The sequence below is a fragment of the Ranitomeya imitator genome, chromosome 8 (genome assembly GCF_032444005.1).
Source record: "Ranitomeya imitator isolate aRanImi1 chromosome 8, aRanImi1.pri, whole genome shotgun sequence".
In the NCBI taxonomy this organism is placed as follows: domain Eukaryota; kingdom Metazoa; phylum Chordata; class Amphibia; order Anura; family Dendrobatidae; genus Ranitomeya; species Ranitomeya imitator.
In genome coordinates this window covers 100,152,051-100,176,857 of record NC_091289.1, presented here as the reverse complement: position 1 = coordinate 100,176,857, position 24,807 = coordinate 100,152,051, and the positions used below count along the sequence as shown (strand labels likewise).

The 24,807-nt window shown below is 45.8% G+C and overlaps 1 protein-coding gene across 2 annotated transcripts in view; it reads left to right on the top strand.

Moving 5' to 3' along the window:
- The window catches only part of LOC138647880 (L-selectin-like), a 463,506-nt gene that overhangs the window by 231,730 nt on the left and 206,969 nt on the right, over positions 1 to 24,807 (top strand). For both annotated transcript variants that reach the window (XM_069737217.1, XM_069737216.1), the window contains exon 6: positions 355 to 540. In XM_069737217.1, the coding sequence (XP_069593318.1) occupies positions 355 to 540 (186 nt within the window). The remainder of the gene's footprint in view (positions 1 to 354; positions 541 to 24,807) is intronic.

Here is a 24,807-nt window from a genome sequence, read left to right as displayed (position 1 = left end):
ATTAATGTAGTCTTTTAAAACTATAATTTGTCTCACAAAAAACAAGCCCTCTACTACTGTCGGCCGAAAAATATAGAAGTTAAAAATATAAATAAGACTCTTAGAAGAAGGGGAGGAAAAAAAGACAAATGCACCGCAGGAAAAGATTAAAAAATTGGATCAAATAAATAGTGCAGCATCATTACCTGCTTTCACAATGACACTTTTTGATTATACTGTTTTTTCTTTCACTATCTTCATCTACATTCTGCAGTGAATATCAGGCTTCCTCTGACTGTAACATTGTACACAAACAGCAATTCCTAAATTGTAACATGCCTCTCTCACTTCAGAGTATCGTTATTTCTGTTCCAGCTGTTACCTGTGGTACGCTCAATTCTCCTCCACATGGATCGTATATATGCAATCATCCATGGAATAAAAACAGCTTTGGTTCCACTTGTGAATTCAATTGCTCAGAAGGATGGAATTTAAAGGGACCCAATAAGACAACATGTAGCTCCAAAGGTCAATGGACAGAATACACACCTGAATGTGAAGGTATTTTCTAAAGTTTTTTCTGTGCATATTATTATCAATAATAACAATAAGGGCAGCGTAGCACTACCGCAGAATATGGCCGAGTGCTCTGTGAGAAAACATCGCATAGCACTCGGACCGGAGCTAATCTATGGGGCAGCTCACATCAGCTTTTTTTTCTCAGGCATATTTGACATGCATGTAAAATCGCAGCATGCTGCGATTAGCACTGGGACTCTCCAATGCAAGCCTATGGGTGTGAGAAAAAATAAAAAATAAAAAAATAAAAAAATCGCACAGCACTCGGACCATCCTTTGAAAAGCTGGCAGTAAATCACACTGACAGGTTAGGATACAATAGATAGAATAGTTGTATACACATAGAATACATATATATGACACACACACATATATATGTATATTACACTAGATGGTGGCCCGATTCTAATGCATCGGGTATTCTAGAATATATGTAGTTTATTTATGAAGTTTTCAGAATAATGCAATTTATACACAGGATTCGGCCGCGACCAATTAGCGAAGTGTGGTTCAAATTCTGCGCCAATTCACTGGCGGACTGCGACTGTAGCTGATGGTCACGCCCGGCCGCGAACAAATCAGTGAAGCCAGGGCCTGCTCCAGGTTTTTGAGGGCCCTGGGCAAAAGAGTCTCAGTGGGCCCCCCTCTTTAACACATACCACGATTCATGATGCACAGATACAGCAGAGAAATATAGCACAGCCAAGTAGTGTATAACATAGCCCACGTAGTATATAGCACAGCCACGTAGTATATTGCCCAGCCATGTAGTATATTGCTCAGCCACGTAGTATATAGCACAGCCCATGTAGTAAATAGCACAGACACATAGTATATAGCATAGTCAAGTAGCATATAACACAGCCCATGTAGTATATAACAGTCACGTAGCATATAGCACAGCCACATAGTATATTGTCCAGCCACGTAGTATATAGCACAGCCCACATAGTAAATAGCACAGACATGTAGTATATTGCCCAGCCACATAGTATATTGCCCAGCCACATAGTATATGGCCCAGCCATGTAGTATATTGCTCAGCCACGAAGTGTATAGCACAGACATGTAGTGTATAGCACAGACATGTAGTGTATAGCACAGCTACGTAGTATATTGCACAGCCACATAATATTTTGCACAGTCATGTAGTATAAAGCACAGCCACGTAGTATATAGTACAGAGATGTAGTATATAACACAGGCCATGTAGTATATAGCAATGTGGGCACCATATCCCTGTTAAAAAAAATTATTAAAATGAAAAATAGTCATATACTCACCTTCCGTCAGCCCCCGGATCCAGCCCAGGCATTTACAGATGCTCCTCGCAACGCTCCGGTCCCAAGAGCATTGCGGTCTTGCGAGATGATGACGTAGCGGTCTCACCCATTCCACAGATACCATTGTCTTCTGCAAAATAGTTAAAATAACAAACAACAATATTCCTCACGTTTATGCAGAGAAGGTGATAATCCATTTGTTCCATGACGGGTCGAGCTCTGCTACATCTAGATGGCAAGCTGCATGGTTGCATGATGCGATCATACAGCCAGTCATCTGTGAGAGACACTGACACTGGATGTCTAGCTGTATGGTTGTTTAATGCAACCATGCAGCCTGCCTTCTAGATGTTGCATAGCTTTACCCATCATGGGACAAATGGATTAGCAGCATCTCTGCAGAAAGGTAAGGAATATTTTTATTTGTTATTTTAACTCTTTTCAGGAGGCAATGGTGTCTGTGAAATGAGCGATGTCGTAAGTATGGTTTAATTAAGGTGTTATTAAAGGAGTCTGTGTCATTCTTTCAATTAAATGACTTTTTTCTGTGTTTGTGTTTTTATCCAATATGACTACTGGGTTAGTAATTGTGGCATCTTATTGACACCTCTCTGTTGTGAATTCTGTTGTCGGGCTCCCTCCTGTGGTCATGAATGGTACTTCGGCTGGTTCAGTCCATGGACTTCCTCTGGTGGGTGTTTCTGAGTTTCCTTCCACTGGTGACGAGGTTAATTCGTTAGCTGGCTGCTCTATTTAACTCCACTTAGATCTTTGCTCCATGCCACCTGTCAATGTTCCAGTATTGGTCTAGTTCACTCCTGGATCGTTCTTGTGACCTGTCTTCTCAGCAGAAGCTAAGTTCCTGCTTGTATTTCTTTGGTTTGCTATTTTTCTGTCCGGCTTGCTATTTTTATTGTTGTCTTGCTTGCTGGAACCTCTGGGACGCAGAGGGAGCGTCTCCGCACCGTGAGTCGGTGCGGAGGGTCTTTTTGCGCCCTCTGCGTGGTCTTTTTGTAGGTTTTTGTGCTGACCGCAAAGTAACCTTTCCTATCCTCGGTCTGTTCAGTAAGTCGGGCCTCACTTTGCTAAATCTATTTCATCTCTGTGTTTGTATTTTCATCTTTACTCACAGTCATTATATGTGGGGGGCTGCCTTTTCCTTTGGGGAATTTCTCTGAGGCAAGGTAGGCTTTATTTTTCTATCTTCAGGGCTAGCTAGTTCCTTAGGCTGTGCCGAGTTGCATAGGGAGCGTTAGGAGCAATCCACGGCTATTTCTAGTGTGTTTGATAGGATTAGGGATTGCGGTCAGCAGAGTTCCCTTGTCCCAGAGCTCGTCCTTTATTATCAGTAACTATCAGGTCATTCCGTGTGCTCTTAACCACCAGGTCCATTATTGTCCTGACCACCAGGTCATAACACCTCTCCATTACTAACCACTGAGCTTGATGTCACCTAACAATAGAAAGGTGACATCAACCCCCCAACTGTCATCCCACTTAAGTTGCCCCTGCTATAAGGCAAGTGGGAAGAGCGAGGCTAAGTGCCAGAATCGGTACATTCTAGAGATGCGCCTTTTCTGGGGCGGCTGAGAGCTGATGTTTTTAGCCAGGGGGGAGTATCCATAGCATTTTCCTAGGCTATTAATATCATACTACAGCTGTCTGCATTGCCTTTGCTAGTTATTAATTATAGGGGGACCATATGTCATTTTTTGGAGGGTCCCACATTTTAATAGCTAGTAAAGCCTAAATACACAGCTGTGAGCTGATACTAACAGTCTGGGAAGCTCCATGGGTATTATCCCTTTTCCAGTCTATAACCATCAACCCCCAGCCATCAGCTTTCCCTCTGCTGGTTAAGAAATTATGCAGGAGCCCACGCCATTTTATTTTTCAAAAAAACTAAATGTTTTTCAATGATGTTCAGATCAGGGGACTGTGAGGGCCACTGTAAAACTTTCAGCTTGTGACTTTTCAGATTTCTATGGTGGATTTTGACATGTGTTTAGGATAATTTGTAGAAATCATCCTTTTCAACTTCAGTTTTTTTTTTACAGATGGTATTATGTTTGCATCAAGAATTTCTAAAAAATGTATTGAATCTATTCTTCCCTCTACCCGTGAAATGCTCCCACGTGCCATTGGCTGCAACACAAGCCCAAAGCATCATTTATCTACCCCCATGCTTAATGGTTGGCAAGATGTTCCTTTCCTGAAATTCTGTGACTTTTTTTTTACCACACATACCTTTGATCACTGTGACCAACAGAGTTCTTTTTTAACCTCATCGGTCCACAAAACTTGTTTCCAAAATGCATGAGACTTGTTTAAATGTTCTTTTGCATACTTGATAGGATATTCAAGATGCTGACAATTCCGCGCTCCTCTAATATCAGGCAAGGGAATTAGAGTTCAGAAGAGTTGCATACTTTTTTCAGGGCTATAAAACTGTGTTTCTTGGACGTCCTGTCCACTTCCTCAGGTACATAGCCAATCAATTGATTGTCGCCATCTTTAATATCCTATCTTGAATTTCATGAAGATCCTTCGCGGGTTCGGTGCCATCTGCAGCCCTCCAATCATATTTACTATATGTGTTGTGCATACTCACAAAGTGTAAAGGTGGGAATTTTACCTTACAGTAAACTAATTGTTATTTTGGTAGCTGTGCTATTGCGCCCCTCTCTTTACCGTTTCTTTTGCATACTTATCCAAAAGCAAGAAAAAACCGAATAGCACTGAGTAGCGCACTTTACTTACTATTATCGCAGAGTAGACGCGGAATCACGGACACAATACTGTGGTTGAATCACGCTGTTGAAGGTGCTTGCTGGAAAGCCATATAAAGAAATCCCAACATGAAGAAAACTAGCAGCAACACTACAAATGTTGGTGAAAAAAATCCTTAGTCCTTTATTTTACAAAGAGTTACATGGACAAGGTTGTGCGGGCAAGGACAAGTGCAGATTATGCAGAAAAGAGAAACAGGACGACGGCCGTTTCGCATTGTTCACGCTTCCACGGGTCTAGATGAATGGTTGATGGATTTTTTTCACCAACATTTGGAGTGTTGCTGCTATTTTTCTTCATTTTGGGATTTTTGCATACTTATGATGCTGAATTTTATGATGAGGATGCAGGAGAGGTTTTCTTCCATGAAGGCCACATTTTTGCAGGTGCCTCAGAACAGATCTATGTGTCACAACTACAGACTTTACCTTTAACTCCAATGTTCCTGTTAACTGCCATTTCTTAATTACATTTCAAACTGAGGAAAGGACAACTTGAAAACACTTTTATCTTCTTATTTCCTTCTTCTGATTTGTGGGCCTTCACTATTTTCATTTTCAGAGTGCTAGCAGCTGCTTAGAAGAACCCATGGCTGCTGTTTTTTGGCACAAGTTTAGATCCCTGTGTGGCCTATATTAAAAAAAAAAAAAAAAAAATTAATTAACTGGTTCATGCAGCTTTACATGAACACCCAAGCCTTACACTATGGCTGGTCCGAATAACTATAGCAATTGTTACCATCCACCTCTCGTGTCTCCCCTTTTCCTCATAGTTTGTAAGCTTACGAGCAGGGCCCTCACTCCTCTTGGTATCTGTTTTGAACTGTATTTCTGTTATGCTGTAGTGTCTATTGTATGTACAAGTCCCCTCTATAATTTGTAAAGCGCTGCGGAATATGTTGGCGCTATATAAATAAAAATTATTATTATTATTATATTATTAGAGGCAGGGTTTTATAAAGCTGGTAAATTTGCATCACTTGGCCCTTCCTAATGATGATAGTGAACAAGCTATAACCCTAACAGGCTAATTAAGGCTTGAAACCTTAGTCAAAACTATCTGAGCACACAAATCTCCAATGGTGCCCATTTTGCTTTTTACATTTTTTAAATTGGGAAAAAAATGACTACATATATATTTTTTTGCCTAAAATATAAACAAAATGTGTCATCTTTAACTTTAGGTTTTTTAGTGATCATTACATTTTCAGCTTGCATAACTGTTCACAATAACAGTACAGGTCCTTCTCAAAAAATTAGCATATAGTGTTAAATTTCATTATTTACCATAATGTAATGATTACAATTAAACTTTCATATATTATAGATTCATTATCCACCAACTGAAATTTGTCAGGTCTTTTATTGTTTTAATACTGATGATTTTGGCATACAACTCCTGATAACCCAAAAAACCTGTCTTAATAAATTAGCATATCAAGAAAAGGTTCTCTAAACGACCTATTACCCTAATCTTCTGAATCAACTAATTAACTCTAAACACATGCAAAAGATACCTGAGGCTTTTATAAACTCCCTGCCTGGTTCATTACTCAAAACCCCCATCATGGGTAAGACTAGCGACCTGACAGATGTCAAGAAGGCCATCATTGACACCCTCAAGCAAGAGGGTAAGACCCAGAAAGGAATTTCTCAACAAATAGGCTGTTCCCAGAGTGCTGTATCAAGGCACCTCAATGGTAAGTCTGTTGGAAGGAAACAATGTGGCAGAAAACGCTGTACAACGAGAAGAGGAGACCGGACCCTGAGGAAGATTGTGGAGAAGGACCGATTCCAGACCTTGGGGAACCTGAGGAAGCAGTGGACTGAGTCTGGTGTGGAAACATCCAGAGCCACCGTGCACAGGCGTGTGCAGGAAATGGGCTACAGGTGCCGCATTCCCCAGGTAAAGCCACTTTTGAACCATAAACAGCGGCAGAGGCGCCTGACCTGGGCTACAGAGAAGCAGCACTGGACTGTTGCTAAGTGGTCCCAAGTACTTTTTTCTGATGAAAGCAAATTTTGCATGTCATTCGGAAATCAAGGTGCCAGAGTCTGGAGGAAGACTGGGGAGAAGGAAATGCCAAAATGCCTGAAGTCCAGTGTCAAGTACCCACAGTCAGTGATGGTGTGGGGTGCCATGTCAGCTGCTGGTGTTGGTCCACTGTGTTTCATCAAGGGCAGGGTCAATGCAGCTAGCTATCAGGAGATTTTGGAGCACTTCATGCTTCCATCGGCTGAAATGCTTTATGGAGATGAAGATTTCATTTTTCAGCACGACCTGGCACCTGCTCACAGTGCCAAAACCACTGGTAAATGGTTTACTGACCATGGTATTACTGTGCTCAATTGGCCTGCCAACTCTCCTGACCTGAACCCCATAGAGAATCTGTGGGATATTGTGAAGAGAAAGTTGAGAGACGCAAGACCCAACACTCTGGATGAGCTTAAGGCCGCTATTGAAGCATCCTGGGCCTCCATAACATCTCAGCAGTGTCACAGGCTGATTGCCTCCATGCCACGCCGCATTGAAGCAGTCATTTCTGCCAAAGGATTCCCGACCAAGTATTGAGTGCATAACTGAACATTATTATTTGATGGTTTTTTTGTTTGTTGTTAAAAAACACTTTTATTTGATTGGATGGGTGAAATATGCTAATTTATTGAGACAGGTTTTTTGGGTTATCAGGAGTTGTATGCCAAAATCATCAGTATTAAAACAATAAAAGACCTGACAAATTTCAGTTGGTGGATAATGAATCTATAATATATGAAAGTTTAATTGTAATCATTACATTATGGTAAATAATGAAATTTAACACTATATGCTAATTTTTTGAGAAGGACCTGTAATTTTGACTAGGGATGCCCAAATAATTACATGCCAATGTTGCAGGTATAATACATAGCATTATAAAAGTAATACAGTTCGGGTTGTTGTTCTGCTGCAGAATAAACTTGGACTCCATCCAACACCTCCCTTATGGTACTACATGATGGATAAGTATCAGTGTGTATTTCTCAGTGTTGAGGATACCATTATTTTCCCTTCACCATGACAGCGCCGCACGTGAGAGATGGCATCCGCCCCCAGGAACAGGAAACCTGTAGCAGAGATATAAGAATGGGGCGGCCCCTCTCTCCTCAGTTTGGTTTCCTGTTCCTGCAGGTGGACGCCTGTCGCAGAGCTCCTACCTCCGGAGGGATACCCCCTCTGATGAGTCCGGTCCGGAGGCCGAGGTCCGCGGGGAAGCCAGCCGTAGTCGGCGGCATCGCGTGCGGTGCTGTCCGGTGTCGGGCTGCTGGGTCCGCGCCATCTCTTTCCTCGCTGGACTCCCCGGCGACCGCTCTGTGCAAGAGGCCGGTCCGGGGTTGCGGGGGCGTGTCCCTCACTGACGCTGGCGCCGAAGTGAGGGATGACGACTTCCGGTCGCAGGAAGTGACGTCACACGCCGAGGGAGCCGGTGTGCTGGACACTTCCGGGCGGAAGCTGATCCAGTGGCGCGCACACCGCTCCTCTATAAAATACGGCAGCAAAGAGGAGTCGCTGGTCCTGCTCTTCAGACGGAGATGACCGAACCAGCGGTAGATACGGAGCTGCTGATGCCTGCGCCTAGAATGTCGGAAGACACTCAAGCTGCAGGGGTACCCAGGGTCCTGGAGGGGTGAGTGCCTTTGTAAGGCAAGCTACGCACACACTGATACCTGTACACTGTGTTTTGTAGGAAGGGAAAGCCACCTCCAAGCAAAAGAATAGGGTCTGTCCACTATGTAAAGAAAAACTCCCTAGGCTATACAACAAAAGGATCTGCCAGCCCTGTATTGACAGAACAGTTACGGAGGAATCTTCTTCCCTATTACAAAACATTAAAACAATCATACGGGAGGAAGTTAAATCTACAGTTAAAGAACAGTTGAGACATCACACAAAGGAGACCCCCCCTCCCCCAACAAGTGAACAAGGGTCGGATGTAGATTCAGGGGATGAGCCGGGAGCCTTAACCCCCTCTGATGCCTCAGATTTAGACTCCTCAGATGAGGAGTATGGCCGCCCATGCTTTCAGTCGGAGGACATTGGAAAGCTGCTCAAACTTGTCAGAACGACTATGGGAGTAGAGACCCCTAGAGAACCACGGACAATCCAAGACACCATGTTTAGCAACTTGGAGGAGAAGAAGCGAAAGTTTTTCCCCTTCCATGATAACATAATTAAATTAATAAAACGTGAGTGGAAAAAGCCTAATAAAAAGATGTCTCTCCCTCAGGCATTAAAACGCAAATACCCCTTTGATGAGGAGGTCTGTGAGAAGTGGGATAAGGCGCCTAAGTTAGATGCAGCCATCGCCAGCACTTCTAAGGGGGTTGCGTTACCATTTGAAGACATGGGAGCCCTAAGGGACCCCCTCGACAAAAAAGCAGATGCTTTTCTAAAGTCGGAGAAAAAACCAACAAAAATATATTCTAGAACCCTTTCAAGCTCAAAAAAAACAAAGAAAAACAGGATTCATAAAAAATAACCTTTATTAATATATACTACTAAAACACTCTAATCATTAAAACACAATAACAGAAATGTGCCTATATGGTCCTAGAGCGACACTATGCTTTGTCCTACCTGGCAGCGGGGGTTGGCACCCTAAATTACGCTTGGCGCCCCCACTCCACGGCGGCTCGCCCTCAGAATCCCTGGAGATCCCTACGATACAGGAAACCTGGAGCAACCTAATAAATGCCTAACGGACAAACCCTACCTGACAGTGGAGGTTGGCACCCTACTTTGAAACGGTTGGCGCCCCCACTCAGCGTCGACTTACCCTAGGATCCCTCAAAAAATCCCTACAATGGAGATAAAGATCAGAAAAATGTCCCAATACACCCTGATAACCACAAAAGTAAATAAAAAATGTGAAACAAAAACATAAAGAAAATAACCTAACCAGATAATGTAGTGTAATAGAGAGATCAGTATATCACAGATTGGGCTTCAGTCTACAAAATCGAATATGCCCAGCTAGCAAAAGGTATATCAGGATGCAATAAATAAATCTCACATCATCAAAAAAATAAAAAAGATGATAACATATCCAATAGGGGGACACATTTATATCATAAAGTCAATCAGTATATGATTATGTTAGCGAGACACAATCGTCTCTAGCCGAACAGGCAATATACAAATGTTTAAAGAATTTGCCCAAAAAGCCCCCTCATATGGACAAAAAAAGGCTATTATATCAATCTCCGATAATGCAAGTACCCACGGCAATAATAAAGTGCGAAGTGCCAAATTTGAAAAAGGGGGAAAGGACCGATAATTATAACAGTGTTATCGTCACAAGAAGCCCCGTAATGACTCAGACTTATCCCCTAATAATAAAGGGTGCAGAAACAATAGTCACAGCAGCATAGTAATTCAATGATTGGCACAGTAAGATTAAAGATACTCATCTGTGAGCTGCGGCACGAGAACCCGAAATCCGGGTGACGCCATAGGAGATGATGATACAGAGATGACTTGGATTACTCGTGCTGCTGACCCCTGATGAACCCCCTTGCAACAATGGGGGGGGAAACGCGTCGGGCATTGTTTTGGGGATAAGATTTTGATCGAGTGCTGCTTTTGTCATCTCTGTATCATCATCTCCTATGGCGTCACCCGGATTTCGGGTTCTCGTGCCGCAGCTCACAGATGAGTATCTTTAATCTTACTGTGCCAATCATTGAATTACTATGCTGCTGTGACTATTGTTTCTGCACCCTTTATTATTAGGGGATAAGTCTGAGTCATTACGGGGCTTCTTGTGACGATAACACTGTTATAATTATCGGTCCTTTCCCCCTTTTTCAAATTTGGCACTTCGCACTTTATTATTGCCGTGGGTACTTGCATTATCGGAGATTGATATAATAGCCTTTTTTTGTCCATATGAGGGGGCTTTTTGGGCAAATTCTTTAAACATTTGTATATTGCCTGTTCGGCTAGAGACGATTGTGTCTCGCTAACATAATCATATACTGATTGACTTTATGATATAAATGTGTCCCCCTATTGGATATGTTATCATCTTTTTTATTTTTTTGATGATGTGAGATTTATTTATTGCATCCTGATATACCTTTTGCTAGCTGGGCATATTCGATTTTGTAGACTGAAGCCCAATCTGTGATATACTGATCTCTCTATTACACTACATTATCTGGTTAGGTTATTTTCTTTATGTTTTTGTTTCACATTTTTTATTTACTTTTGTGGTTATCAGGGTGTATTGGGACATTTTTCTGATCTTTATCTCCATTGTAGGGATTTTTTGAGGGATCCTAGGGTAAGTCGACGCTGAGTGGGGGCGCCAACCGTTTCAAAGTAGGGTGCCAACCTCCACTGTCAGGTAGGGTTTGTCCGTTAGGCATTTATTAGGTTGCTCCAGGTTTCCTGTATCGTAGGGATCTCTAGGGATTCTGAGGGCGAGCCGCCGTGGAGTGGGGGCGCCAAGCGTAATTTAGGGTGCCAACCCCCGCTGCCAGGTAGGACAAAGCATAGTGTCGCTCTAGGACCATATAGGCACATTTCTGTTATTGTGTTTTAATGATTAGAGTGTTTTAGTAGTATATATTAATAAAGGTTATTTTTTATGAATCCTGTTTTTCTTTGGTTTTTTTTCTAAAGTCGGCTTGGGAAGCAGCGACATGGTCATTTAAACCCGGGGTTGCTGCCACTTGCACGGCACGTGCTATGGTCAAGTGGTTAGAGGAGTTAAGTGACCAAATCAAAAACAAATGCCCAAGAGAGAGGCTTCTGGAAGCATTGCCCTCTCTGCAAGGCGCCACAAGATTCCTAGCAGACGCCTCGATAGATTCAGTTAGAAGTGCCGCACGCGTGTGTGCCTTATCTAATTCAGGAAGGAGAACATTATGGCTGAAAAATTGGACGGCTGACTTCCAATCAAAGGTCAAACTCTGCGGAGTACCCTGTGAAGGGCAATACCTTTTTGGCAAATCTCTAGACGAGATCCTTGAGAAAGCGTCGGACAAAAAGAAGCGGTTTCCACCCCCTTCCTTTCCCAGGCGCCGATGGGATACCTTTCGTTCGTCCTTTCGTGGTGGATATAGAGGGACCCGCGGCCGATCAGATGACAGGTCTAGTCGAGGCAGACCCTGGAGAGAGCGAAAGGAAAGGGGATTCCTTTTCAACAAACCTCCCCCCAAGCCTGATCCCAAAAATCAGTGACGCCAGCATTCCGGTGGGGGGAAGACTCCGGCGGTTTGTCCATCACTGGGCAGCACTGCCGGCTTCTCATTGGATAACAAATTTGTTGTCAGAAGGTCTAAAGTTCAAATTCTCCAACCTCCCACCAAATCGTGTAAAAATGACCCAGGTGGGGGGAAAAAATCAGGCCATATTAGAAAGAGAAATTTATCTCCTCATGCAAAAAGAAGTGTTAGTAGAAGTACCCCATCAAGAGATAGGGAAAGGGTTCTACAGCACTTTATTTCTAACACCAAAACCAGACGGCTCGCTGAGGGTAATATTCAACCTAAAAGCCCTAAACCATTACATTCAAATAGACAAGTTCAAGATGGAGACTTTAAAGACCGCAGTAAAAGTACTCGACCCAAACTGTTACATGGTGGTGATCGATCTTACAGACGCTTACTACCATGTGCCAATCGCCGTCCAACACCAACAATACCTAAGATTGGTGGTAAATCTGGGAAAAAACCCCGTCCATCTACAATATCAATGTCTTCCTTTTGGGGTAGCCATTGCGCCCCGTATGTTCACAAAAATCATTTCCGAAGTAGCATCTTTCGTCAGGAAAGAAGACATAATGTTGGTACCCTATTTGGACGATTTTTTGATAATAGCAAAAAACAAGGAAAGTTGCAAAAGTGCGGCCACAAGGGTGCTGGAGGTACTGACCAATTTAGGATGGATGATAAACCTGAAAAAATCAAGGCTTGTCCCAACTCAAACCCAAGAATTCCTCGGAATTGTGTTAGATTCAGTCAAGCAGGAGTGTGTCCTCCCACAGAGGAAAGTTCAATCTATCCAACAGAGGGTAGAGTCATTCCAATTACAACAGACTATCTCTCTGAGAAACGCAATGTCACTCCTAGGGGTCCTAACGGCAACGATTCCAGCAACGCGATGGGCACAAAGCCACACACAGGAGTTACAATGGCAGATACTAGCCGAACAAGAAAAAAATCCATACAATCTGAATCGGAAGATTCTTCTGTCACCAGAAGTTCAAAACTCACTAGAGTGGTGGCTGAAAACAGAAAATCTAACCAACGCAGTGCCATGGTCAGTACGAGATCCAGTAGTCATTACTACCGATGCGAGTCCGTGGGGTTGGGGGGCACATTTGGGAGATCAGGTCCTACAGGGTCAATGGGGAAGCCCAATGACAACAGCGTCCTCCAATCTAAAAGAATTGTCTGCGGTGAGACTAGCACTTCTTCATATAGGGGAAAGGATTCTGGGAAGACATGTGGTAGTGTTATCCGACAACAACACAACAATAGCTTATATAAACCGCCAAGGGGGCACAAGATCAACATCCCTTATGGCAGAGGCCAAAGAACTTTTTATATGGGCCGAAAACAACCTTCTTTCGCTAACCGGAACATACTTGAAAGGATCAGAAAATCAAGTAGCCGACTACTTAAGCCGTCACACGTTACATCAGGGGGAGTGGTCCCTGAACCAGCAAGTATTTGGGAAAATATGTGCCAGCTGGGGCGTTCCAGACGTAGACCTGTTCGCCACAAAACAAAATCGGAAGGTGAAGAGGTTCTATTCTCTGAACCCAAGAGAGCACCCAGAGGGGGTAGACGCGTTCCTGTATCGGTGGAACTTCCATCTAGCATACGCATTCCCCCCAATACCAATAATCCCGGCAGTCCTCAGGAAAATTCGGGAGGACAAAGCACGAGTGATCCTCATAGCTCCCTTTTGGCCGAAGAGAGCGTGGTTCATGTGGCTCAGGCGCATGTCTATCTCGGACCCGTGGATCTTTCCGGATGCTCCGGATCTCCTATACCAAGGGCCAGTTCAACATCCCCAAGTTCACAGATTGCATCTCACCGCCTGGAACTTGAAAGGGGACTTCTGTTAGCAAAAGGATTCTCAAGCCCTTTGGTGACCACATTGCTTGCTAGCAGGAAAAAGGTCACCTCAGACAAATACCAAAAAATCTGGCAAAAATTCCTAGATTTTTCGGGACGACAGTTGTCTGACTCTGGTCAACAGGTCCCAGTAAAAGAAATTCTTGAATTTCTCCAAAAAGGGTTGGAAAAAGGTCTGTCTACTAACACCTTAAAGGTGCAGGTCTCTGCCCTTGGTGCACTGTTCGATCAAAAACTTGCTGACCACCCTTGGATCTATAGGTTCATTCGAGCCTCCTTTACTTCCAGACCCTCAAAATTAATACCTAAGATAGCTCCCTGGGATTTGAATTTAGTTTTAAAGGCTCTTACCGTTTCCCCCTTTGAACCTCTGGATTCTATATCAATAAAATCCTTGACTCTAAAAACGGTTCTCCTAGTTGCCTTAACGTCTGCCCGCCGTACTTGTGAGTTACAAGCTATGTCGGTGAACCCTCCTTACACTACTTTCCATGATGACAAAGTAGTTATTAAAACCGACCCTGCCTTTCTTCCGAAGGTCAATTCTAAATTTCATAGAGACCAGGAAATTATTCTGCCCTCTTTTTGTTCCCAACCAAAATCCCAGGGAGAGAAGACCTTCCATTGTCTCGATGTCAGACGCTGCCTCCTTCAATACTTAGAGGCCACAAATTCCTGGCGTCAGTCATCGGCCCTATTTGTCACCTATCAGGGGACAAACAGGGGAAAAAAGGCCTCAAAGGCAACTATTGCACGGTGGTTGCGTACGGCTATTTCACTTTCGTATTCTTTTTCTGGTCAAGTTCCCCCACAGGGTGTTACGGCTCACTCCACGCGTGCTATAGCCACTTCTTGGGCGGAAAGGGCTAACGCCTCGATAGAACAGATTTGCAAAGCGGCAGTATGGTCATCACCCTCTACCTTCTTCCGACACTATAGGTTAGACTTAGGTCAATCAGACTTGTCTTTTGGGAGAAAGGTGTTGTCTGCTGTCGTCCCACCCTAGGAATCTTCTATTTTTTCCTCTCACGTGCGGCGCTGTCATGGTGAAGGGAAAAATGATAATTACTTACGGGTAATTTGATTTTCCGGAACCATGACAGCGCCGCATTAATTCCCGCCCTATCTTGGTGATGGTTGTGTGATTCACAAAAAAAAAAAAAAAAACTTATTGTATATGGATAAATGTATATATGCAAAGCATGTGTGTACACAAGAGCTAACGAAATGGCTATACAAATGTAAATATGATACATAACTGTGTACTAACAAAGCGGTCATCTTCCATACTCTGCAAACAAACTGAGGAGAGAGGGGCCGCCCCATTCTTATATCTCTGCTACAGGTTTCCTGTTCCTGGGGGCGGATGCCATCTCTCACGTGCGGCGCTGTCATGGTTCCGGAAAATCAAACTACCCGTAAGTAATTATCATTTTCTGATCAAGTCCCTTACTCTTTTTGCTGAAATGCAGCCCCAAACCTTGAAGGAACCTCCCCCATGTTTCACACCATGCAAACTCTTATTATTGTACCTCTCCCTAGTCTTTGGCAAACAACCTACCTTCTCTTACAGCCAAAATCCTTTGGTAATCTTTAGATTTCATGATGCCTTGCACACAGTCAAGGCACCCAGTGCCAGAGGCAGCAAAACCAATCCAAAACTTCCACCATATTTGACAGTAACTCCTGTGTTCTTTTATTTGTAGGCCTCATTCCATTTACAGTAAACAGTAGAATTATGTGCTTTACCAAAAAATTCTATTTTGGTCTTATCTGTCTACAAGGCACATTTGCAATACAAAGGGCCGCCTGATGGCCCTCTGCATACAGTGATGGCTGGCTGATGACCCTGAAAAAAAGTTGCTTACCATGTGTCTGATCTTAAAGCCAGGAAGCGTACACCCGGCTTCAGAGACACAGTGATGCCAGTGTAACAGGCCAGATTAACCCCCCCCCCCTGCCCAGAATATACCTGGGGTTAAAGTGGCCTAGCCCAAACTATACCCCGGGGTATAAATTGGACTAGTCCAGATTATACCCCTCCAGGTCATAATATACCCCAGCTGCTGTAGATCAAATTTTTCAGCCTTTTGAGAACCATTGAGTGATATAATCAATAACGGAGCCCCAGGAAGCAAACGGGGCCCCAGGCAGCGCACAGAGCCCAAGGCAGCGCACAAGGCCCCAGGCAGCGCACAGGCGCCCCAGGCAGCGTACAGGGTCCCAGGCAGCACACAGGGGCCCCAGGGAGCGCACAGGGCCCCAGGGAGCCCACACGGGCCCCAGGCAGCGCACAGGGACCCCAGGCAGCGCACAGAGCCCCAAAACAGCGTACGGTGCACCAGGCAGTGCACACGACCCCAGGCAGCCCACATGGCTCCAGGCAGCACACAGGGGCCTCAGGCAGTACATGGGGGCCCCAGGCAGCACATGGGGGCCCCAGGCAGCACAGAGAGGCCCCAGGAAGCAAACAGGGCCGCAGGTTGTGCACAGGACCCCAGGCAGCCGACAGGGACCCCAGGCAGCACACAGGGCTCCAGGCAGCCCACAGGAGCCCCAGGCAGCCCACAGGAGCCCCAGGCAGCCCACAGGACCACAGGCAGCCCACAGGGGGTCCCAGATAGTGCAAGGGGGTAAGAGATAGCGTGCAAGGAGGTGAAATAGACAGAGCGCATGTCCCCTGTGCGCTGTCTGGGACCCACTGTGCGCTATCTGGGACCCACTGTACGCTGTCTGGGACCTCCTTTGCGATGTCTGGGGCCCTGCTCTTGAGTATATCACTCAATCCTGTAAGGCTAGTTTCATATTTTCGTACAGCCGTGCGCATGTGTACGCTCTCAGTGAAGCCTTGACCACTGCTGTGCCCCGCCGGTTAAGCTCCGCCCACGTTCTTTTGACGGTGCTGCAACCCGCGGTGAAGGCAATAAGTTGGATTTTCGTGCATTCACTGAATCGTCAAAACAATGCATGCGGACGCAAGCACAAACATCCGTAAGGCCTACGTACCCAATGATAACTGGTGGGCGCGGCAGTGGGCAGGACTTCAATGAGAGCGTACACAGCCGTGTGCAAATGTGAAACTAGCCTAAGATGTCTAGGGCCCCTGTGCGATGTCTAGGGCCCCTGTGCGATGTCTGGGGCCCCGTTCTTGAGTACATCACTCAATGGTTCTCCTAAGCGTGAAAAATCTGATCTACAGCAGCAGGGGTATATTCTGGCCTGGAAGAGTATAATCTGGCCTAGGTATAATATACCCATGGTCTATACTCCTTTAGGGCAGAATATTAGTGTGTTTTTGCTGCTGTAGTGCTACAGTATATATAGATGCACATACACAAACTATATACCATTTCATGCGGCTTTTGTCAGATTTTCATGCAGTCTGCAGCAGATCTCCCTCTTCCACATGACACAGAGAAATCTGCTGTGCTAATGCACAAAAAAAATCCATATCGTTGGGATGCGGATTTTGATGCAGATTGACTGCTAATTTTTTCCCTGTTGAAAATCAGCAGCAAATCTAGTGCAAGGGAGCGGGTGGACTAGACTTATAGCATGTGTTGGAGGCATTACATTGAACTGACAGTAGATGGTGCAGTTCCATCAGTGCATAGTTAATGTTATGTATGTGTTGTAACTTATGTATGTTTCTCCCTGCTCTCTATGATAAGCACCTTAAGTTCTCCAGTGTGAGTTCCTATTCTATCCTGATAAGGTATATAAAGTGAACTTGGAACACCTCCAACAAAAAAAGTTTTCCAATTTTGACAACAATGGAAGACCAACTATATGATCAGCTTTTGAGATTCTACACTGCAACAGAGCAAAAGTACCCCCAGTGGATCTACGATCTACCTCCAGAGAAACGTTCAAATGCCAAGTCCCAGTTTAGACAAACAGTTAAGCCATATCTAGCAGACAAAGGGATAATTTACTATGGAAAAAAGGAGGTTCTCACTAAAAGCCGACTGACAAATATCCTGAAGGCCTGTCACAACAACCCAACGTCTGGTGGCCATTTTGGCAGAGATAAAACATTTGCCAAAATTTCTGACCGTTATTACCGGAAGGGAATGAAGAATGATGTTTACCAACATGTCAAAGCCTGTCAAAAATGTTTTGTCGCATGTCCCAAAATCGGCAAAGAAGCTCCACCACTCAACAGTATACCAGGGCCTGGAAAAGTATGGAGCTTAGTTGGGATTGATATGATTGGTCCTCCACAGGAAACATCAAACGGCATCAAATATATAGTTGCTGTCACTGATCATTTCTCGAAGTGGACTGAAGCAACAGCTGTTCCAGACAAGAGTGCCATGTCAGTAGCAAAATTTTTGTACACCATTATTTGCCGCTTAGTGTAACAACTCTGCTGGCATCACAGCATGGCCTCACATCTCTCACACTGCTCCAGGCCATGATGTGGTTTCTCTTTAATGCCAGCTCCATGTTCTGTGTCTCTGCTCTGTACATGCTTCATGGCTATGTGTATAGGGGGCCGGCGCCTGAACTCTCTGGTTCTTATAGGAATCAGGTGCACCTGTCCAATCAGTTCCTGACCAATTACCAAGAGGCCTCCTGTATATAGTGCAGCTCCACCCTGTGGTCTGGGCCTGTGCAATGTGTTAGCTCAGTTAGTGTTTAGCTGCTGAGTTTGCCTGGCCTTGCTCTGAGTTACTCCCTCTGAGCTTTTCTCTGTGCTATTGCCTTGATCTTGTAGTCTGCCCTCCAGGAGGCAGAATATCCTGGTCCCTGTGTCTTTGTCCCTGTGTCTTGTTCTATTGCATTGTCTGTATTTTGTCTTTTCTCGGTCTCCTTGTCTGTGGCTTTCTTGCCTGCTTTCTTTCCTTGTGTTTTCTGTCTGCTTTCACTCCGCACTCTTGCGGCTCTGCACTCAGACCTTAATTCGCACTCTCTGGCTTTGCTCTGTGGCTCCGCTCTTGGCTCCGCCTCCAGCGTCTCCGCTCTTGGCTCCGCCTCCAGCGTCTCCGCTCTTGGCTCCGCCTCCAGCGTCTCCGCTCTTGGCTCCGCCTCCAGCGTCTCCGCTCTTGGCTCCGCCTCCAGCGTCTCCGCTCTTGGCTCCGCCTCCAGCGTCTCGGCCCTTGGCTCCGCCTCCAGCATCTCGGCCCTTGGCTCCGCCTCTTGCGGCTCTGTCCTTGGCTCTGCCTTCTCCTTCTCTTCTCTTAGTTCCACCTTCTACTTGTTACTTGGTCCTCCTGTGTGAACAGGTCCCTACCTGTTCCTTCATTCTCCTTTCCTTCTGGCTTGTTTCCGTACCTGCATCTTCTGTGTGTACAGGTCCCTACCTGTTCCTTCATCACACTCACAATAGGACTGCACTCGGGTGTCATCAGAGTGCAGCCTGATTCATACACCACATCAACCCGTCCTGTGTATCTTGTGTTCCTGCCAGTCCTGCCGTTCCTGCCCTGCCTTCCAGTCCTGTGTTCTCTGCAGTGCCTCCCAATCCTGTGTTCCTGCCGTTCCTGCCCTGCCTTCCAGTCCTGTGTTCCTGCGGTCCTAGCCAGTCCTGTTTCCTGCCGTGTCTCTGCCAGCCCTGAGTTCTCTGCCGTGTCTCTGCCAGCCCTGTCTCAGCCGTGCCAGCCTACTCGTCTGTGTTCCAGCCGTGCTCTTCTGCCAGTCCTGCCTAATGCCCGCACCAATCCAGGTGTTCCTGTCTCCCAAGTGGGATCAGCAGCCACAGCCAGACACCACCCTGGAGTAGCACCTGGCAGCTGCCTGCTGCACAAGCCTGTCCTCACCATCAGAGGCTCCAGTGAAAACCCAGGCAGCTGTCATAGTCACGCCCCTTCCAGGGTAGTCTGGTTTGTGGCACAGTGGGGCCACAAACCCCCCGAGCTCACACCCACCAGTCAGGGCGTGAGCGTGACACTTAGGCTGTATGAACACTCTGATTAGCGACCAGGGAAGAGAGTTTGTGAACTCCATCATCGACAACCTGATGGATCATTTTCAAACAGATCACCGCATTTCATCTGCCTACCACCCACAAACAAATGGCCAGCGGGAACATGACAATCGAACACTCAAAGAATCTCTTTGCAAGCTTGTCAATGACCAAGGAACCAACTGGGACCAGTTCATCCCTGGTGTTTTGTTGGCCTATCACACATCTGTGCATGCCTCAACCAAGTGAACTCCATTTGAGGTCATATATGGACGAAAGGCTAAGCTTCCTATTGACCTCAATCCATCAGCAAATGACACACTGGATGTCATGTCTCTTTCAGATGATGCCAACCCTGATGTGCTAAATACACTCACAACCATTCATAACAGGATCCTCTCAACTGTAAGTATCAACATCCATTCTGCTCAGGAACACCAAAAGTGTGCCTTTGATCGCTGACACAAGAGCAACAAAGAAATCACTGCTGGCACCATTGTTTATATAAAAAATCAATGTCGTATTCATCGCATGGGTTCAAAAATGGCACCACCCTGGGTTGGACAACTACTTAGTTGTGGAATCCTTAACCAAGGGACGAGTAAAACTTAAGCACAATAAGACTGGCAAGATACTAAGCAACACCTACCATGCCAGCAACCTTAAGATTTACCAGGATGAAGAGACTTCTCTACCACCCCAGTCCCCTGATGACTGTCCCAGTGACTCTGTCACACAGAAACACCAGCAAACCAAGACTTTCAACCAACTACCAAGTTCAGGAAGGAAGTATCTTACCACCACTCTTGACCTTACGTTTAATAGAGTTGTGTACTTTGGAAGCACAAGAGATCTTGGACAACCACGGCGTACATATAAATCCAAAGGTGATGGGAACTGCTATTTTCGGGCTATCGGCTATTTCCTGACAGGAGCAGAGGACAACTACTCCCTTCTCAGAGCTAAAGTCATCCACCACATGAAAACTGACTTGTCCAAAAAACTACAGGGCTACTGCAATCAAGATGTGAATGAATATGTGAACACCTCTGGCATCTCTCGTGATGGAGTCTGGGCAACTGATGCTGAAATCATGGCCACAGCAAATCTGTTGAGTTGTGACATCGTCATACACACCAAATTTGGTGACTCCATGGATTGGTTGACCTATCGCGCAAGCTTCAATCTGCAGTCAACAACACAACATGCACTTTATCTTGAAAACAATCATGATCATTTTAATGTTATCAGTGTTTACTTTTATTATATCCTGAACAGTTTTTTATGAACAGTCAAGGTTTTCAGGTGGAAGTAAAAAAAAGTCTGTGTTTAGAGTGTTAAACAATAAAATGTTGAAAAAATATGAAATTCTTGAGTATATCACTCAAGGGTGCTCATAAACATGAAAAATCTGATCTTTAATATGCTTTAATCTTTAGTATACTCAAGAACGGGGCCACAGACATCACACAGGGGGTCTCAAACAGCGCACATGGGATCCCAGACAGCGCACAGGGGGCAGAGACAATGCGCAGGGCCCCTGTGCACTGTCTCTGCCCCCTGTGCGCTGTCTCTTCCCCCCCTTGTGCGCTGTCTCTTCCCTCCTTGCACACTGTCACTTCCCCCTCCCTTGTGCACTGTCTCGTCCACCCCATGTGCTGCCTGGGGCCTCGTGTGCTGCCAGGGACCCCTGTGTGCTGCCTGGTGCCCTGTGTGCTGCCTGGGGCCCCATTAGCTGTCTCTGCCCTGTGCGCTGCCTGGGGCCCCTGTGCGCTCCCTGGAGTCCATGTGCTGCCTGGGGCCCCATGTGCTGCTTGGGGCCCCATGTGCTGCTTGGGGCCCCATGTGCTGCCTGGGGCCCCGTGCGCTGCCTGGGGCCCTGGGCTCTGCCTGGAGCCCCTGTGCGCTGCCTGGGGCCCCATGTGCTGCCTGGGGCCCTGTGCACTCTCTGGGCCTGCGTGCTCTGCCTGGGGCCCCATGTGCTGCCTGGGACCTCGTGTGCTGCCTGGGGCCCTGTGTGCTGCCTGGGGCCCTGTGTGCTGCCTGGGGCCCCTGTGTGCTGCCTGGGACCTCGCGTGCTGCATGGGACCCTATGCGCTGCCTGGGGCCCCTGTGCTCTGCCTGGGACCCCATTAGCTTTCTACCCTGTTTGCTGCCTGGGGCCCTGGGTGCTGCCTGGGGCCCTGTGCACTGCCTGGGGCCCCATTAGCTGTCTCTGCCCAGTGCGCTGCCTGGGGCCCCTGTGCGCTCCCTGGGGCCCCGTGTGCTTCCTAGGGCCCCTGTGCACTGCCTAGGGCCACTGTGTACTGCCTGGGGCCCCTGTGTACTGCCTGGGGCCCTGTGTGCTGCCTGGGGCCCTAGGTGCTCCCTGGGGCCCCGTTATTAAGAATGTCACTCAATGGTTCTCAAAAGCCTGAAAAATCTGATCTGCAGTAGCTGGGGTATATTCTGACCTGGAGGGGTATAAACTGGACTAGTCCAATTTGTACCCCGGGGTATAGTTTGGGCTAGGCCAGAATATACCCGGGGTATAATGTGGCCCAGAGGGGTATAAACTGGACTAGTCCAATATATACCCCAGGGTATAGTTTGGGCTAGGCCAGAACATACCTGGGGTATAATCTGGCCTAGGCCACTTTAACCCCGGGTATATTCTGGGCGGGGGGTTAATCTGGCCTGTTACACCGGAATCAAGCTTGTGCAGATTTGCATGAGCTGTTGATCAGACCATCCTGTGCAAATTGTGATCATGCCCACATGGGTGTGATAACATGGAAACAGGGCTGACTAGTCTAGGGAACTAGCGTCCCATTGACTAATCAATGCATCTATTTAACTGAATAATGTTATACATGGCTGGTTAGGGAGGGAGTGTAATTACACATTTTTTCCATAAATCTTGCTATTATGTGCCACTGAAAAGATCTACTGTGTTTATTTCAGCAATATTACCTGTTATCATGCTTTAGCAGCACATCTTTAGTGCTGGATTCAGCTGTCATGGGGTTAATCGACAACTTCCTTTCTCCTGACTTATTGTGCTCTAATACTACAAGTTCCATGATGCATTGCAGTCGCCTGTAACTCTGCACCTGACACACCCACTCCTAAACACACCCAAACCTCTCCCTCCTCTATGTTCAGGCTGATGATGAGAGGTCACATCTTGGTTACAAGCTGTAAAGCAGCACCAAGAACTGCACAACCATGGTGATCAAGCTTTGAGCTTTTTTTCTTTCTCATCTTTCATAGTATATATAGTTTAGTATACATATATGATATACTGTAAAGAGATCTCACTGCGTATATTCATTCAGCTACAGGCACAGTCCGGCCGCAAATTGGACCCTCACTACTTCCGTCCAGTCAGTGCCCCCTCCATACTCCCCTCCAGTCAGCGCCCAAATAGCGTTTTAGGACTGCGTTTCACCGCGCCATAACAGTCCGTTAACGCTGTCATTAACCGTCTAAGTGTGCCCAATTTTTTTTACTATTGATACTGCCTATGCAGCATCAATAATAAAAACATATGATGTTAAAAATACAAAAACAAAATTTACATTATATTCTCACCTTCCGCCGTCCGCACCAGCCTTTCCCACTACTTCGGTCCAAAGAATGCATTGTGGCAATGCCCGAATATGACATAGCGTTCTCGCGAGACAGCTACATCATCACGTGTTATGGCCAAAAGGCATTATTGGCAATGGAGCGTCACGACGAGCATTGGTTAAGGGCATGGCCTGGATGCGGGGGACGCCGGAAGGTGAGTATATAACTATTTTTTATTTTATTTTAGTTTTTTTTTTTTTACAGGGATATGGTGCCCACATTGTTATATACTACGTGGGCTGTGTTACATACTGCGTGGGCTGTGTTATATACTGCGTGGGCTGTGTTATAAACTGCGTGGGCTGTGTTATAAACTGCATGGGCTGTGTTATATACTGCGTGGGCTGTGTTATATACTGCGTGGGCTGTGTTATATACTGCGTGGGCTGTGTTATATACTGCGTGGGCTGTGCTATATACTATATACATATTCTAGATTACCCGATGCGTAAAAATCTGTCCAACATCTAGTAAATCTTAATCACGCAGCGTTTCCCAGTTGAAAACAAAATGGCAAAATACTAGGCAGAAACATGTGTTAACGCTGTGATAAAGTGCAGAGTGCTAATAAGGTGATACATATAGTGCTTACTCATGTGGGTATGGGGCCCGCTGAGTCCGTAGCTCCAATGCACGTTTCGCAATATTTGCTTCTTCTGGAGGCGTGTGTACTGCGGCTTCAGTTTGTTGTCATCACAAATTATCCATAATTTTGACAGATATTTTATGGCTTTTTGTATTGTTCAATCAGCTGGCATAAAGGGGTTCATAAACAATATGTTTATGTTTAAAAAAAAAGGTGTGGGCTCCCGCGCAATTTCTGCGCCAGAGGGGGAAAGCCGACGGCCGGGGGCCAATATTTTTAGCCTGCAAAGGGGTTAATGCCCATGGCCCCTCCTAGGCTATGAATATCAGCCCGCAGCTGTCTGCGTAGCCTTTACTGGCTATTAAAATAGGGGGACCCCCCCCAAATAAATGACGTGGGGTCCCCCTATATTTCATAGCCAGAAAGGCTACGCAGACAGCTGTGGACTGATATTCATAGCCTAGAGAGGGGCCATGGATATTGGCCCCCACTCCGGCTACAAATACCAGTCCGCAGCCGCCCCAGAAATGGCGCATCTGTAAGATGCGCCAATTCCGGCACTTAGCCCCTCTATTCCCACTCCCGAGTAGCGGTGGGATATGGGGTAATAAGGGGTTTATGTCACCTTGCTATTGTAAGGTGACATTAAGCTTTATAATGGAGTGGCGTCAATAAGACGCCTATCCATTATTAATCATAGTGTAGTGAAAGAGTTAAAAACAAAATAAAGACACAGCCAGAAAAAAGTATTTTATTATTATTAATTTCACCATACTTACCATACTTCAGCGCCTGCAAAAAACATAAAATAATAAACCGTATACTAGCTGTCTGCTGTAGTCCAATTAATAACGAGTGTCCCATCGATGATCTCCCCTATAGAGCAGTGACATTGGGTGATGTCACTGCTCTATAGGACCCTCAGTGACACACTGACAGGAG